At 40.2% G+C, this 16,014-nt stretch overlaps 1 protein-coding gene across 4 annotated transcripts in view; it reads left to right on the top strand.

Moving 5' to 3' along the window:
• The window catches only part of DOP1B (DOP1 leucine zipper like protein B), a 63,851-nt gene that overhangs the window by 9,029 nt on the left and 38,808 nt on the right, over window positions 1-16,014 (top strand). For 3 of the 4 annotated variants that reach the window (XM_082331633.1, XM_082331631.1, XM_082331634.1), the window contains exons 1-5: window positions 406-539; window positions 3,390-3,564; window positions 12,339-12,520; window positions 12,629-12,799; window positions 15,220-15,409. In XM_082331633.1, the coding sequence (XP_082187759.1) occupies window positions 3,427-3,564; window positions 12,339-12,520; window positions 12,629-12,799; window positions 15,220-15,409 (681 nt within the window). In that variant the 5' untranslated portion in view covers window positions 406-539; window positions 3,390-3,426. Of the gene's footprint in view, window positions 1-405; window positions 540-3,389; window positions 3,565-12,338; window positions 12,521-12,628; window positions 12,800-15,219; window positions 15,410-16,014 lie in introns of those variants that run through there. The other variant, XM_082331632.1, reaches the window with a different exon arrangement.

Below are 16,014 nucleotides of genomic sequence, written 5' to 3'. Positions count from 1 at the left end.
CCCGCCGGCGGGGCGCCGGCCCCACGGCTCCGGGGCGGCCCCGCGGCTGCCGGCGGGGAACGGCGGCGGGGGCAGCGCGGAGCCGCCCGGCCCTGGCCCCGCGCCGCGCCGCCAGGGGGCGCTCGGCGCCCGGGCCCGTCCGCCGGGCTGTACCATTTGCCCGCGGGGGGGACGCGGACGACCCGCTCCGAGCTGTGGCGCTCACCGACATCGGCAGCCTCCCGTCGCGGCTCGGCAGCGGGTTAAGACGAGAGCGGCCGCCGCTGGACGGGGACACCCGGAGCCCTCCTGCACCGTTCTAGGAGCTTCCCCCTCCCCCGCGCTGTTTTCAGTGGTATCGCCCCAGCTGCCGGCTGCGGCGCGGCCCTCGCGGAGCGGGAGGGTTTGGTTTGGTTGTTTTTTTTTTCCGCTCCCTCCTGTTGCCATAGCGACTGCGGGGTGCCGCCCCCCCGTCCCGCGCCGGGCTGGGACACGTCGCCGCCGCCGCAGCCGCCGCCGCAGCCGCCGGCGGCCCGGGAGGTCTGCGGGGCCCTTCCCAGGTACGGGGGCGGCGGGGAGGGGAGCGCCGCCGGGGCCGGGAGGCTCTGCGTGGGGAGGGGAGGGGAGGGGCGGGGCGGGTGGGGAACCCGCCGGCATCGGGGGGTGACCCGCCGCGGGGGGCCGTTGGCGGCCCGGACGGGGAGCCCGCCCTGTCATCGCCGCCGCCGCAGCCTCGGCGGTCCCCGCCTGACAGGTGAGGCTGGAGGGAAGCGGCGGCGGAGCCTCGCCTCGCCTCGCCCCCCGGGGAAGGGTGTCCTGGGGGGTCCCCGGCCCGTCCCCGCAGGGCGGGCCCTGAGAGGCGCCCCGCTCCCGCCGCGGCCGGGCCTGGCGCGGGGCTCAGGCGGGCTCCCGAGCCGTCAGCAGCCGGCGGCGGGGCGCGGGTTGCCCGCAGAGGCCCCGCAGCCCGGGGAGGCAGCGCCTCGTCCCTCGGGATCGGAGGCAGAGCGCCCGCCTCGTTAACCTGCCGTAAGACAATGCTGAAAGTTGATGAGTACCTGTTAACGTCTCCGTTTACGAAGGAAGTTTGTGACCCGGGATTTGGAAGATGTGCCTGAAGGTCACTGGCAAGTGCTTTTGTTTTGGTTTGGCTTTTTTTTTTGTTTTTCAATCTTCCTGCCTTTGTGTGTAAGCACAAATATGATCTATTGGCCATATTTAGATTATTGGATTTTTTCAAACCTTGCTGACATCTAGCAGCAAAGGTACGTGAACATCAATGCGCACTAAATCGTTAAGTCCATCACTGCTTTTCTGGGTGGGAATACACCGTTCACCTGTCTTTTCACAGCAGAGTCCAAAGAAAGTGTCTTAAGACCTGAACAAGACAATTTTCCCCCCAATTGAAGTTTTATTAGTTTCATTTTTTCTTGAGTAGGTATGTTCTATTTTACCCCCAGCATCTAACTAGATTTTACTTAAATAGACCAGGTTTTAATGCTATGAGAATGCTTTAGGACATGATTTTCACAGAATATTTAGAACCTCTCTAAGTGCTGTTGATAATTTGATTGATTCCTGTTCTCTAAGTGGATTCATGCAGGTATATTGCACTTACAAATGAAGGAATTTGATGTGTTCTGTCAGCAAAACAGCTGCCCGATTCTAAATGATGCAGACAAATCTCCTGTTTATGAAAGTGGCAGCACTCTTGACTTGGCAGAGAGCTGCTAGGATACTTCCTAGCTCATGCTTTGTTCTAAGGAGTATGAATACAATCCAGTAGTCCAATGATTAAGGTATTTACATGAGATGAGGGAAACAGGGTTCAATTTCTTGCCCTGTGAGTGGCAGGGGCAGTGTCTATACCAGATTCCTCCTAATTTTTGCCGACGGTATATTGCAAGTTTGCCACTTTGTTAGGTTTTATGGGAGGGTTGACATTTTTTTTAAATCCTTGTTGGAGCAAAGATAACTGTATCCCAGATGAATGTTATATCCTGCAAGGCAGTGAGGTTTTTTTACTCTTTCTGCTGTGAGAAGCGCTCCATACATCCTGGTGAAAACAGAAAATTAAACCTTTACTGTAGCAAAAAAACCAAACAAACAAAACCAACCAATCAACCAAACATGGCCCTGATGACATTGTGTGATAATATTTTTTTTTTTTTTCTTTTCATAGAGGTGGATGTAGGTTGGATGACATATAGTGGTTGTATTGGCAATGGCTGAATCCTACTATCAGAGGAGTGCAAAGGTGGCTTAAACCTGCCTTTAAAATCCTTTCTCTTTTTTGGGTCCATCCAGCATTTTTCTTCTGAGAGTTTGCTACCAAAAATCTTATATTGATGTAGTTGTTGTTGTTGTTGTTTATTAAAGTTAACAGATGATACACAATTGTTGATTTTTTTTTAATGCTGTGAGAGATGACCTGCTTTAAAAGAGTATAGAGGACTACTTGGGTTTATTTTTGTGTCCTAATAGGAGGAAACTGAATGCAGATGCCTTCCAGAAACATTATAAAATGTTTTGTTGTAGGACCGTGCTTTCTTTTCTGTATCAGTGATGTAGCACAGATTGACCTAAACCTGGTGTTCCTAAACCTAAGCATCTCCCCAGAAGAATATTTTTATATTAGCTGACAGGAGAACTAGTGTCGTAGCTGGCATAAGAGTGAAGGTATGATTTTTCAATCCGTAAAATCCAACCACGCTTGTTTCCCATTGTTCTAAAATAGGTGTGTTTTGTTTTTTTTAATCTAAATACATTGCAGAATATGAAAAAATCAGGTCTGGATAACTTATTTTTCCTCCGTAAAAATATACGGATACTTTTTGGTGAAATAAAGGAAGATTAGGATGTATGCCTTGATGCTTTGGCACAATACCTTAGTCTTGTACTTCAGCATCTGCTGCTGACAACTTGAGATGCAGAGCTCTGAGAGCTCCTTCTGCTGTGGGCTGAGAGGCCCTTTAAGGGGATTCCTCTGGAAAGCTGCATTTCGATATGAAATGTTTCACATTCCACTGCTACAGGTAACCTTTCAAAACACTGCACGGATGATAACTTATGAAAACTATTTACTTCTCCCTAATTCCTTGTCAGCGCTTTGACCGTTTATAGTGAGACTTCATATTCCTTTCTTTTGTCATTGTGTGAGAGATCCATGTGCGTGGAAGGAAAAAACATGTTTCATAAATTGGAAAATGTGACTGCAAAACTTCTAAAACAGGCAGTGGGGAGTTGGAGTCATGCCTCTTAAATTATTTTTAACTTTGTGTTGAAACTTGATCAGATGACTTGTTTATTGTGATCCGTCAGTGCTTCTACATATTTATTGTTATCTTACAGTACTTGAGGTTTGCCAGAACTTAAATGCGGGTTATCTTTTTGTAACTGTGTGCATGTTTTAGTTTACCAGGAAATTTCACCCTGCTATGAGAACTGAAGATGGATCCAGAAGAGCAGGAGTTACTTGGTGACTACCGATACAGAAATTATTCTTCAGCGATTGAGAAAGCTTTGAGAAACTTTGAATCATCAAGTGAATGGGCGGATCTTATATCTTCCCTCGGCAAACTCAATAAGGTACAGTGTCACAGGAAAATTTTTTCATTTGTTTATTGTTATTGTATTGTTACATATATTATATATATTTCATTATTATTGTATTGCTATTAACTTTTCTGTAACTTACAGTACTTGGCAAAATTGAAAATTCACTCAAAAAAAAATAGTTCATAAAGGAAGGGTAATGGAAGCAGCTAAGTCAGTATCTTTTATATAAATGTGAGAAATTCTGGTAAAACCAACAGAGGTTTCCTTCAAGTGGTATTTGTTTCCTTTATACAGCTAAGTTAATTTAGTTTTTGCATTGAAGAAACCCTCAGGATGCTGGTTACTTGCTCTAGAGCAGCTAAAAATGTCTTTAGATAGAACAGGAAGTCACAAGTTTTAGTATATATTCTGAGTCAAAGTTTATATTTAAAGACCACCTTTACTTGACTGTGCCTTTCCCTTGTATTTGGGGAAATAATTGATTTGCTGCTGCTGGTGTCTTTTGTATGACCATGGAAAATAAGGCTGAATATAGGCAGAAAGAAAAAGACTTATGGGAAAGCACCTAGGAAGTGTGTCCTCTCCTCCTGCCCAAGAAACAAGTTGTGTGTTGTTTGTGTCCCATGTGGTCTCTTTTAACATAAAGCTCTTCCTAAGTGTACGTGGGGCAAGAGTAGTTACAGTGATTAAGGAAATAGATGTGAGAGGAGGCAACTCCTGCGGAATTCATAAGGAAACATCTGTTGTTACCCGATATATGCCTTACATGCCTCTGCTGTTGTTGCTAAGCCTTCAAAGGGGAGGAGAATCCATAGAATTATAGAATCATAGAATATCTCAAGTTAGAAGGGACCCATAACAATCATCAAGTCCTGCTCCTTGCAGGACTACCCAAGACTAAACCATAGGACTAAGAGCGTCATCTGGATGCTACTTGAACTCTGACGAGCTTGGCGCTGTGACCACTTGCCTGGGGAGCCTGTTGCAGTGACCAGCCACCCTCTCAATGAAGAACTTTTTCCTAATGTCCAGTCTGAACTTCCCCTGATGCAGCTTCATTCCATTTCCTTGTGTCCTATCGCTGGTCACCAAAGAGAGGAGATCAGCACCTCCCCCTCTGCTTCCTCACTTGAGGAAGATGTAAACTGTGATGAGGTCACCCCTCAGCCTTCTCTTCTCCAAGCTGAACAAACCAAGAAATTAGAAATAATTAGAGTGAGAGATTTCTTACCTGTGGCAAGAGGTAGGCTTTGATCTTTTATCTTGACCTAGATGAACACCTGAACTGATTAACTCATTATCTGAAACTCTTATTCAGGTACAGAATTGCCAAAATATGTAGCAGCATAGTAGAAACCAAGGAAAAAAGCTTTTAACTGTTACATCAGTCCATCTGCTGTGGTATTTTATGGACTTAATCATTTTAGGAGCTTAAGAATTGGTAGAGCAAATCATCCTCAGTGTTCATCTGCTTCTGTCTGTTATCTGAAAATAAGGATAATATGTCAGGGGAATGTGCTGCCAAAAGGGAGATTGTGAAATAAGATGTCAATAGCTATTCTCTTAACTCCTATGATTACTTGGTCTTTGACATACTAAAACATAAATATTGTTGTTGAGTTCTGTTAGCGCTGGGGGGAGGTGGAGCTGTTTATAACAGAAGAGCCTAATTTCTTCTACAGTCAGTTCTGAGGGTGAATGAATGAGCACAGAGAGAATGGGTAGGAGGGAGGAGATCAACAGGATCTCAATGATAAAAATGTTTTTAAACACTGCACGTGGTCATACTCAGGAACTTGGGTGTCAGTAACTGGTGTGCAGTGATGCCTATTACTAAGCAAATGTGAAAATGCTGAGAAAGGGAGAGACAAAAGAGGATGAGTAAGTCGAGGAGTTTCGGAAGTACTTTTCATGCTTCTAGAGTAGCATGGAAGATCTCTCTCAAGCACATGTTTCTTAAGGATCTTTGTATTGTTGACTTTAATTGTGGGTGTTTTTGCTTATGTAGGTGTAATATTTTCTGAGGCTTTCTCTCCCATAGGCAGGCTTCAACAATACTTTGCACACACACTGTCTTATTTCTGTGGAAGCCCAGTGGCATTACCCTTTCAATACAAGGTCTGGAGAAAGCAGCACAGGCTCTTGCTACTTCAAGATGGGGGAAAAAGAACGGAGGGAGCTGATCCAGATCCCTTTGGCCTTGGCTGAAACAAGTGATCTTGGAGCTCTTGCTGCTGTTACTCCTGGTGAAAAGAGACAACTTTGCTACTTCTTTCTATTACTACTTAGCTATCAAGGTTAAACTGAAGGTTGTTTTTCACAGTTTCTCTGTTGCTTCTATGGTTCTCACTGATGTTTCACAGTGACTTGTGGAACCAGAGAAGCAACAGAGAAACCAGTTGACTTTAACCTGAATGGTCAGCCAAATGGGTCAGTTTGTAGATCTAGAAATATTATTTTTTGTCACTTAAGGGAGATGAGCCTTATCTAACGTCACATGATTTCAGTGTGGACAGCTTCACCTTGAATCACATTAGAGGAAATAAGGGGTTGTTTTGTTTTTAATTGTTTTGTGACTCATCTCTTGCTGTTTAAAGTAGGTCAGATGAACACTGTCCTAAAATTGCACGTGTCCTTCACTGATTTTATAGGGAGCCTGAGGTGAGTTACTGCAGTTTTGCCCATGTTTTTTAGCTGACCTAGGCTTCTGAGGTTAGGTAAGATGAATCGCCCCTGCAGTGTTCTGAACAGAACTGCCTGTACCAAGTGTGAACGTGAGCGAAGGATGGAGAGCTGGCAGAATTTGCTAACTTATACTACACCCCAAGTTTGCAAGGGCAAGATTTTTGAGGTTTTAATTTGAATACTATGGGTGTTATGCATTATCATCATGGTGAAGGAGAAACAGTGGAAAGTAATGTTTGTAAATACTTACAGAAGAATATAAATGGACAGATGCAAACAGCTGAATTAAACAGGCAGTAAATATGGATGTTGATGTTTTAAAGATGGTCTTCAGCTTTGCCCTTAAACTTACATATTCCACTTGTAAATCTCTCTCTCTCTCTGTGCTTTGCTTCTGTTCAAGCTCTAGTTACTATAAACCAGTCATTTAGTAGTTGCAGCTTGGGCTGCTCCATGCTTCAAGAAGTAGGTTATTCTCCTCTCAGTACTGTTCTTGGATACAGCTTTGAAAAATGTTTTTATTGTTTTTGCAAATCTGTATATGTTCGCTGTTTGGAAAGCACTGTTTTGTAACTAAGGTTTTCAGATGTTCAGTACAGATTGTTGCATCCAGAATGCAGTAATCCTTCTCAGTTGTCTTAATACTAAAATATGATTGCGTTATCGCAGATTTTGCCAGCTTGTTCCGATGTTGTAAAAGGATGCAACTCTGAGAAATCACTTTGATACTTTGATAGCAAAAAATGCTGAGGGGGAGGGGTGTTGTCTTTTTTAAACCTAGAAATAGGTGTTGGTTCAGCATATGTGGGTTTGTAAGTGAAATAGGTGCTTTTATCATTGTTTTCGTATCCAAAATGCTTTTCACTGTCTATTCAGTGTATAAACAGATATGTATATTATATAAAATGCATGTAAAGGTATTCATGTAGGGGGAACTTCAGGCAATTAAGAGGCTAAAAGTATTATGAAGTTAGGAAAATCCAAGGGCATAGTTTGCATTAGGGTTTTTAATCCTAGGCATATATTTTCCAGAAATTTTAACTCTGGGTGCAGGCAAACAGTAGGTAAGTGACACAGTTTGCAAAATGAAGAACTGAGCAGTAGTAAATATTGGATTCCACAGCCCGCTTTTGTAAGGAAACTATGATAGGACGTTTTCAAAAAAGTCTCTGAAATTTACTGATTCACAGAAGAGCACAAAATCTCACAGGGTTTTTGGCAAGTGAATGTTTGAACTCCCCTGTTTGTTCATTTTATATATATATATATGTGTGTGTGTGTGTATATATATATATATATATAAAAAACAACAAAAAATATATATTGTTGTTACATATATATATATATATAACAACAAAAAAACCCAAACAAAAAAGCCAACCAACCTACCAAAAAACCCCAACCTGCATCTGTTTGACAAGAATAATGGACAGGATTTTGCCGTGCATATTGGCAGAAATACATAGTTCGACAATTTGTCAACAGTTTTTGGATACCAGTGGTATGGAACTTGCACATAACCTTCACTAGTGACCATTGCCACTAAGCCTGGCTGGCAGGCCAGTGTCCCTTTTCTGAGCAAGATGTTCATTTATGGTTATTGTTCACCATGAAAACAAAATATTATAACATTTGAACAATCAATTGCTCTAGAGGGATTTATTTTATGCTTACAGCCTGGTTGACTTGTTCAGTAATGATAGCAATATTTGCTCTAAAAGAGCACTTTCAAATTGGTTTTTATCCTTGCACATAACACAAGTGTGTGAATGCACAGATTATAAATTCTTACCATACTAATTTTTAGTCTTTAGTCTGCAATTTCACAGTAATTTTCTTTTTAATTTGACTTTCAATAGAAAACAAGTATGTTACTTTTTGTTTCTGTGGGCTTTTCTTGCTTCAAAAACTTCAAGGTGAATATGATCTCAACCAAACACTTGATCTCTTTGGAGGGGAAGGGGAAAGAGCACAAAAATCATTGCAGCTGCACAACTATTGTTTCTTTCAGTAGTAACACTTAATGTTACAATATGTCTGTTCTTGAGGGGAGAGAAGAGAAGGATTCTTCTGAAATACGGATTTAATGAGCACAGCCATTAATTACACCAGCTGCTTCATATGAGAACTCTGACTGCCATGGCTTTATAACAACTGTTGGCCGAATTACAAACACAAGCACCACTTGCCTTCTGTTGAAGGCAAGCCTTATATCTTTGAGAAGGGAAGCTTTGCCTCCTAATTGCTTTATGGAACTTCACCACACCCGATGCACAAATGCAATGTGCAGGACTAGGGATATTTTATACATCTTTTTTTTCCTCTTTTTTAATATAACTCCAGCTCCTAGTTTACGGTTTCCTTACAACCATCTTTGAACATCATGCTGTTGCTTTTAGGGAAGCTGGAGCTCTGTTTACAATTTTTTTGCTTACTTGGACAATGAATCAGTGGAATATGGAATCACAGCCTCTCCTCCCAACCACTGTTGTCTAGAACAAGAATTATAGTATCTCCTAGTTGAAGATAATCTTATAAATTGATGTACATGCTCCCTTTTTCTGGAAATTTAGTTATGTAAATAAAAAATATTTACTTGATTTGCTTGGGTTTTTTATGTCTAGGCAAATTGCTGTAACTGGTCTCTAGTGGTGCTATAAAGCTATGCAGAATGACTTAAACCAGTAACTGTGGAAATGCAATATATTCCTCTGTGCATGTGTCTGTGTTTGTTTTGTTTTAAGGCACACGTATACACAAAGAATAGGTAGTCTTCCCTTTCTACCCTTTATAGCCCACATTCAAGGAAACTCCTAGCATGTTTATGCATTAGAAAATGTTTAGCATGTATAATGTATTCTCTAGACAGTCATAAAGAAAAAGAACCTGTAAAAAGTTGAAAACTGGACATGCACATGGACACAAGTCATTACTTTGCATGGCTCATTTTTTCCTGACTTACTCATTAAAGTCTTTATTTTAAAAGCCAGTGGTAGGTTAAATACATCCTGGTTTTCTGGGATTGTTGATTTCTCACTGATCTGTGAAAATCAGACCCTGGGATGATATATTAAGCGTGGAGCGCTTGCTGGCAGTTCAGGCTTCTCAGGCCAACCCTTACTAGCAGTTCCGGTGACATTTAACACTTCTGCCACCATAACTGCTCATGTGGAAAGCAGCTGGAGACAAGGAGGAAAAGTAGATCATGGGTGGGCTTCAGCTCATATGTAAATAAAGACAGTCAAGTTAAGCTCACAAGAATCAGAAGAATAGGTGAATAATAGATGTGGAAACTTGTGAGCAGAGTTGTCCATCTGCAGTCATTAGTGTTGGATTCTGAATGTGGAAGCAATGGCTTGGGATGGGATCTTCATCTGCATACAGTGCTAATGATACCAGGCTTGCTACTACAACATTTAACTACCTGTAACAACTGAAATTATCATGGCATTTCAGCAGTCCTAGATCTCACAGACAACTGATTCTTTTTTTCAGTTGTGGGAGCTCAGGATAGTTAAAAATCAAGCTTCTCTAGCTTTGCCTGTTGGCTCACAGAAACTAATTAGCATTTGGAAATATGTATATTATCATGTCACTCTTATTTCAATGAACAGTTTTAGATCCATCCACTAATTAATGTCTTTCAGCCCTTTTAAAATTCTTTGAGCCCTGCAATTCTAAGGAAGCTGTAAAGAATCTGAACTTTTTCAGCAAAGTAGCAGCCAACCCACCTCTCTGCTGGAATGGCTCTTGGTGCAACCTCAGTCTTGTAATACATTGCAGTGTGATTTAAAATCCCTTGCATCTGCTGGAAGATCAGAGGCAACTGTTAACACCCACTCGAGAAGAATTGTGGTTTGTATCCAACTGTGTATTTCTTCAACCCAAGTCAGGAAAAAAGATTATGTATTTTTGAGAAGGGAGTTTCATCTCGGAATCATTCTGATGCGATGGAGAGAAACTCTTCAGCTTACGTATGACGATTGTAATAAATGTCTTCAAATCTTGCTTCCTGTACAGAGATGTCTTCTGATTGTTTAGGAGACACAGTGTAGTTGGCACATGTACATGAATGTAGTCTTGTTCTAAGTTAGTCTCACCTGCTGGAATTTGGATATAGGAAGCTTTCAGAGTTACCCAGGAGAAATACTTAACGCTGAGTTATCCCTGAATATCCACTATTCAACTCATAATATACCTGGAGTATTTTTTCCTCTTCTGACTAAATGTTTTGATGTTTGGGGAAGGAGAGTTCTTATTTGCTGGTGGAGATTTATTTCACATCTTTAGGAAATGAAATAAGCCAAACAAGACATTTTTTATGAGATGGCATTATTTCTGTAATGGATCAGATTCTCTGTGTAATAAACAGTGAATATTTTCATTTTCTACCTAGTTGATATTTAAATTTTAACTGATAGAATATTAAGATGGTATTTGTTCAATCTTAAGATTGAGAGGAAAAATATTTACAATTAGCATATATTTTTTTTTAATTACCTTCTTTTATATATACAGAGGGTGTGGGCAAATACATACCAACCAATATAAACAGAATGTTTCAAAGTCCAGCTTTCAAGCAGTCTTCAACGTTGTTACAAGTATTAAGGATTTCAATCTTTAATATTGAAATAATATTACTCACGTAATATATGAGTAAATCTCTCAAATATAAAAGATATAAAAAGATATAAAAGATAACTCCACAAATATAACCTGGTTTAGTTTCATATGTGACATATTGCTGTATTCTTGGATGCTAGTTTTTAGGACCTGTTAAAATGCAGATCTCGTGCTCATAGTGGGGGAGGGAAGGAAGGAAATGAATTGGCTCTGAATGGCACCTGTACTGTATGTATTTCAGAATGGTGTGACATTTCTATTTACTGTTGTTACAAACTCTCAGCCTTTTTCTTCTTGAGTAAATTTTATTTACTAGAAGCTCTTTACTAACAGCTGGTCTCTCAGTTCAGGAAGGACAGCAAATGGGAAAAATAACGCAATAGTAGTCTCACAGATTCTAGCTTCTCATGCCTACCGACTGCAAAGTCTTAAACGATAAAGTTGCACGCACCTTTGAAAGATGATGGGTTTTCTCTCTTCCTCTTACTGCTGATGAGAGTATTCAGCATTCAAGTGAATGCTGTGATCATCGCTGAACTGTTTTGGGTTTTTTCTTGGAAATGAGCAAGGAAGGGTTAGTTCACTCGTCTGCTGCTTTTTTCAAAACCTTTTTTCAGGCAGGATAGAAGAACCTCAAGTTTAAAACAATTATGCAGGATAAGACCACAACTTAACCTTTGGGAGAGTCAAGAATTCTCCTAATCCTGAAAACATCCCAAATGTCAATCTGCAGTGAAACATCTGTTTGCATCAGCAGACAGTGATCAAAGGCTAAAGTGCCATTTACTTGCAACCTCTTTTTTTAATTGTCTCTGAATTGAAGAGAGATACTTCAATGCTACTTTCATACTGCTGAAAGGCATGCGTGGTTCAAGGAAAAGAGTAATCTTTCCAAAGTAAGGTGCTACAGTTTGTTTTTTCCAGAGACCTGGCCTGTCTGCAATACTTAGTTAACTATTTCCTGTCCACGTCAATACAGTGGGTATAGTTAATAAAGCTTACTGAACGTAGCCACACAGAATTACAAATAACTTCTAAGATGTTATTGTCCCATTTAATCATGCCTGCTTTTGTCGGAAGGTTTTTGTTTATATTTTGGCTATACGTGAAATGAAAATTTACGAGGAAAGATCGTTATTTAATTCTTTCTTACTTTATTCCCTGTCCTTAAAAGCTGACATACTCTTCTTGTTACTTCCCTACTTCCCCCGGAGATAGGATAAGGGTACCCTGTCCCTGTCCTGTCCTTTGACTTCCTTTTCCAGCCTCTAAGCAAAGTAAGACCAGACTTTTCTAGATTGTTCTTGGCTGATTCCATATGAAAACTAAATTGCAGAATTCTGCTGTTTCAGTGTAACAAAATGCATTTATGAGAGAAAACTCTTGAACGCATTTAGTTGTTCTCAATGTGCTAGTAGGAAGCCTTTGACATGCAGTCATCATATACATCATGTTTTACATTATAGCTGTTTATTCTCATCTCCTTTCTTCCACAGGCTCTTCAGAGTAACCTGAAGTATTCTCTGTTACCAAGACGGCTGATCATCAGTAAAAGATTATCTCAGTGTTTGCATCCAGCACTACCTAGTGGAGTGCATTTAAAGGCACTAGAAACCTATGAAATAATCTTTAAAATTATTGGGACAAAATGGCTTGCCAAGGATTTATTCTTGTACAGGTAAACTTTTCTTTAAAAGCATATGCCTTTCACAGTCTATTTTAGTTAACTAATTTTTTTCCTTACCTTTTTTTTTCTTTTTTTTTTTTTTTTTCTTTTTTTTAAAAGCTCTGGTTTGTTTCCTCTGCTGGCAAATGCAGCAATGTCAGTGAGGCCTGTTCTCCTTGGTTTGTATGAGAAGTACTTTCTTCCTCTCCAAAAGTCCCTCCTGCCTGGTCTTCAAGCCTTTGTAATAGGACTGCTGCCTGGATTGGAAGAAGGATCAGAAATTTACGACAGGTAAGAACTAATATTAATTTAAAAGCAATATACTGTATTTTGCTTTCCTAGGGAATTCTCAGGAAATTTCTGTCAACTCTCTATATAGAAGGCTTGATAAAAGAGCTTCTAAGGGTGGAAGAATGGTGAGTCCCTGAAAGTTGCAACGTATAGTGCTAAAGTAGAAAAACCCTTTCCCCTTCTATTTTCATCTCAGGAGAAGAGGACAGAAGAGGAAAAGCAGGGTTAAAAATAGATGTGCTGAGAAAAAGGAATAAAAAATATTGCTTAGGGCTCCTCTGAACTCCTAAATAATTAACCTGACTCCCCAAACCACTGCTCTGTCAATAAATTCTATTTAAATATTGTAACACGAGAAAGCAGCTGAATTCTTTCCAGTCTTTCTATACCAGATACTTAACCTTCAGGTTCTGAAAACATGAGCAAGAGGCAACTCTTATAAAATCTATTGTGGGAAAAAAGTATCTCTCTCACTCTTAGGTGCCCCTGGCAGTAATGACAATGGCATTCAGTACGATAAAGTCAGGATCAGGAAGTGTGCTGAGAAGAGCAGCTCAGCACCCGTTTGTGTAGTGGTTTTACTTCAGTTACAGAACTGTTTTGTAAGATCTTATAAGAACTCAGTCACTGTAGGTTTCACCCAAATGTTTCTTTGCTTAAAGGGTCACTAAATGTTGCATTGGTAATGTACTTCCTTCTGTATTACCACTCTGGATGTGTTGGCTGTTCTCTCTGCCCTTTTTGAATCTTAAATAGCTGTGTGTACACTTAAGAAAAAAGAAGAGAGGGAGATATGCTAGGCTGCATAGATTACAGTTGATAAGCAAAATACTTCTACATCTAATGCCTCTTTTTAAAAACAAGTATTAAATTGAAGGTTCATACCAATTGCTGGAGTGGCTAAGAGTAGATTGCGTGTGTTCCCAACTTGGTGAGTAGCATTCAGTTGCCAATTCCAGAACATCAGATCTATGGACAAGTATACAGCTCATACATCTGCTGTAGAAACATGAATTTCAGTATGTGTTTTTTGTCAGGCAGGCATATAAGTGATGGCGTATACTTTTCTCTTTCCTACAGCACTAGTTGCTCGGGACTTGAGGGAGAAAGGGGATCCCTTGGAATTAAATCTCCTGTCTATCTGAAGCCTTTTAAGGGAGACTGAACTTATTTTGAAACTGACTAAATTTGAAGTAGTGAATTAATGGGAATTGCAGATTAACTTCCAAGATTTGACTTCTGGTTTTATACCTTTTTTCCCTATTCTTGATGGCATTGTTTTCCTCTTTGCCTTGAACAAACAGGATCACAGACGGGAACTGACTGTATATTTCATTGTGAAAGATTTATGCTAAAATTAATTTAATGTTATTTTGTCAAATATAAAAATTGCATGAGAAAGTCTTTCTGTAGTTTACTCATCGTAATGATTCTGGGGCAAGAAAGATAGACCAAGATAGCTTGTCAGAAGATGTGTTAGATTAATTTTAAATTCAGCTTCATGAGAGACTCTCCACTGAATGTTTTCAGAATCTTCAGCATTAAGGACTAACACTAATACATCCCCTGCTGTTCCTGAAAGTGGCAGAAGTATTAGCTCAGGTCATGCTTCACCCTAGAAATTATTTCCTTCTTAAACACATGCATATGCGTGAGTTTGCCCACACACACATAAAATGGAAAAGAAAAAATGGCTTGAGGGCTACTTTATCAAGAAATGGAAAAGAACATCAGATTGGGGGGGGGGGGGTGTCCCTCTTCTGTGCTGGATTTCTTCCTCTTTTCTCACTTCTACATTCCTCACGTGAAGTTTTAATTCCTACATTATAGTAAAATACTAGAGTAGTGACAGAGTTGCCAAAGCAGAGAATGTGTCTTCAGTCATAGGACCTCCAATGTGATTGCCTTTAAACTAATTTCAGCGTACCAGTCCTGTGTGCAATAACTGACAGTGTGTCATTTTATCTCATGTTTTTTTTAATTCAGCAACTTACAAATTGAGGTAATTGATTTGTAAGTACAAATATGTAGGATATCTTCCAGTTCCCAGACTGATAAAATTGGCTTTCAGAGTCTAGCATCAGCTTAAATTATTTCCAATTCAGCATTGCACTCCTCTGACCATAAGTATTTTGCAATCAATCAGAGCTACTGCAGTAATTTCGTCAGAGCTTAATGTTTGCAGATAATTACTTGAGAAGTTTCCAAAACATGCACAGAAACAAAGGATTGAGGGTTTTCTGATTGTTTTCATACAATCAGATGCTGGCCATCTTCACGTGAAAAGGGCAATACTGATAATACAAAGATGAGGAAATTAAATAAATAATGTCGATTGCAGTACTAATTCTGTGTATAGTTGCCTTTTTATGGTATAAAACAAAAACCTAGTTTCTCCTGTCAAATATATTTCTGTACAGAACAGATGCTCTGCTTGTGAAGCTCTCCTTATTGATGGGCCAAGAAATGTTCTATGGAGCACTCTGGGGCAGTGTCCTGGTCAGCCCATCCATCAGGCTGCCTGCTTCTCTTTTTGTTGTCAGTCATATCAACAGAGAGCTGTCTGGAAAACAGCAGAAATACATGCTTGGCACCGATTATAAGCTCACAGTAAGTTCATTACACTCCTTGTAGAATGCTCTTATCTACCATAATACCTGCATACTAGCAGATCATGCCTTCTCTGTATTCAATTAGAATGACATGCTTTTAAAAATATTTTGGAGAGAGAGAAAGAGAGGCTGATGGAATTGCTTCATACAGTTACTTCATGGGAGCATCTTACCTGAAATACAGCAGAGAATCTCCCATACCGATTTTGGTTAGCCTGCAGAATGCAAGTCTTCTGAAGCTTCTGCAGTTTTTGTTACCAGTATTGCATACAGCCTTAAAAGACTGTTCTGTTTCAAATCAGAAGATAAACCTGACATCTTTTCTCTACTTGTTCTGAATTTGCGTTAATAGCTTTTCTATGATACAGTATATACAATGTTTAATGCAGATTTCTCAAAGTGCTTGCAGTCCTGGGAAACAATTCTGAAATTTAGTATTTTTTTTTTCCAGTAAAATGGAAATCTTCAGTAGGTAGTAATTTATGTTAAACTGGAGTGATGGAATAACTGTAATGCTAGTTAGAGTACTTTAATATCTGCATTTTGTGAGGCTTCACATTCTGATAGCTGGTGATGTCACACTGTGACATTCTGTATTGTTAC

Source organism: Platalea leucorodia (assembly GCF_965183815.1).
Source record: "Platalea leucorodia genome assembly, chromosome: 2".
NCBI classification, from domain to species: Eukaryota; Metazoa; Chordata; class Aves; order Pelecaniformes; family Threskiornithidae; genus Platalea; species Platalea leucorodia.
Note: the sequence above shows the minus strand (reverse complement) of the source record. Positions and strands in the feature narration are given on the sequence as shown.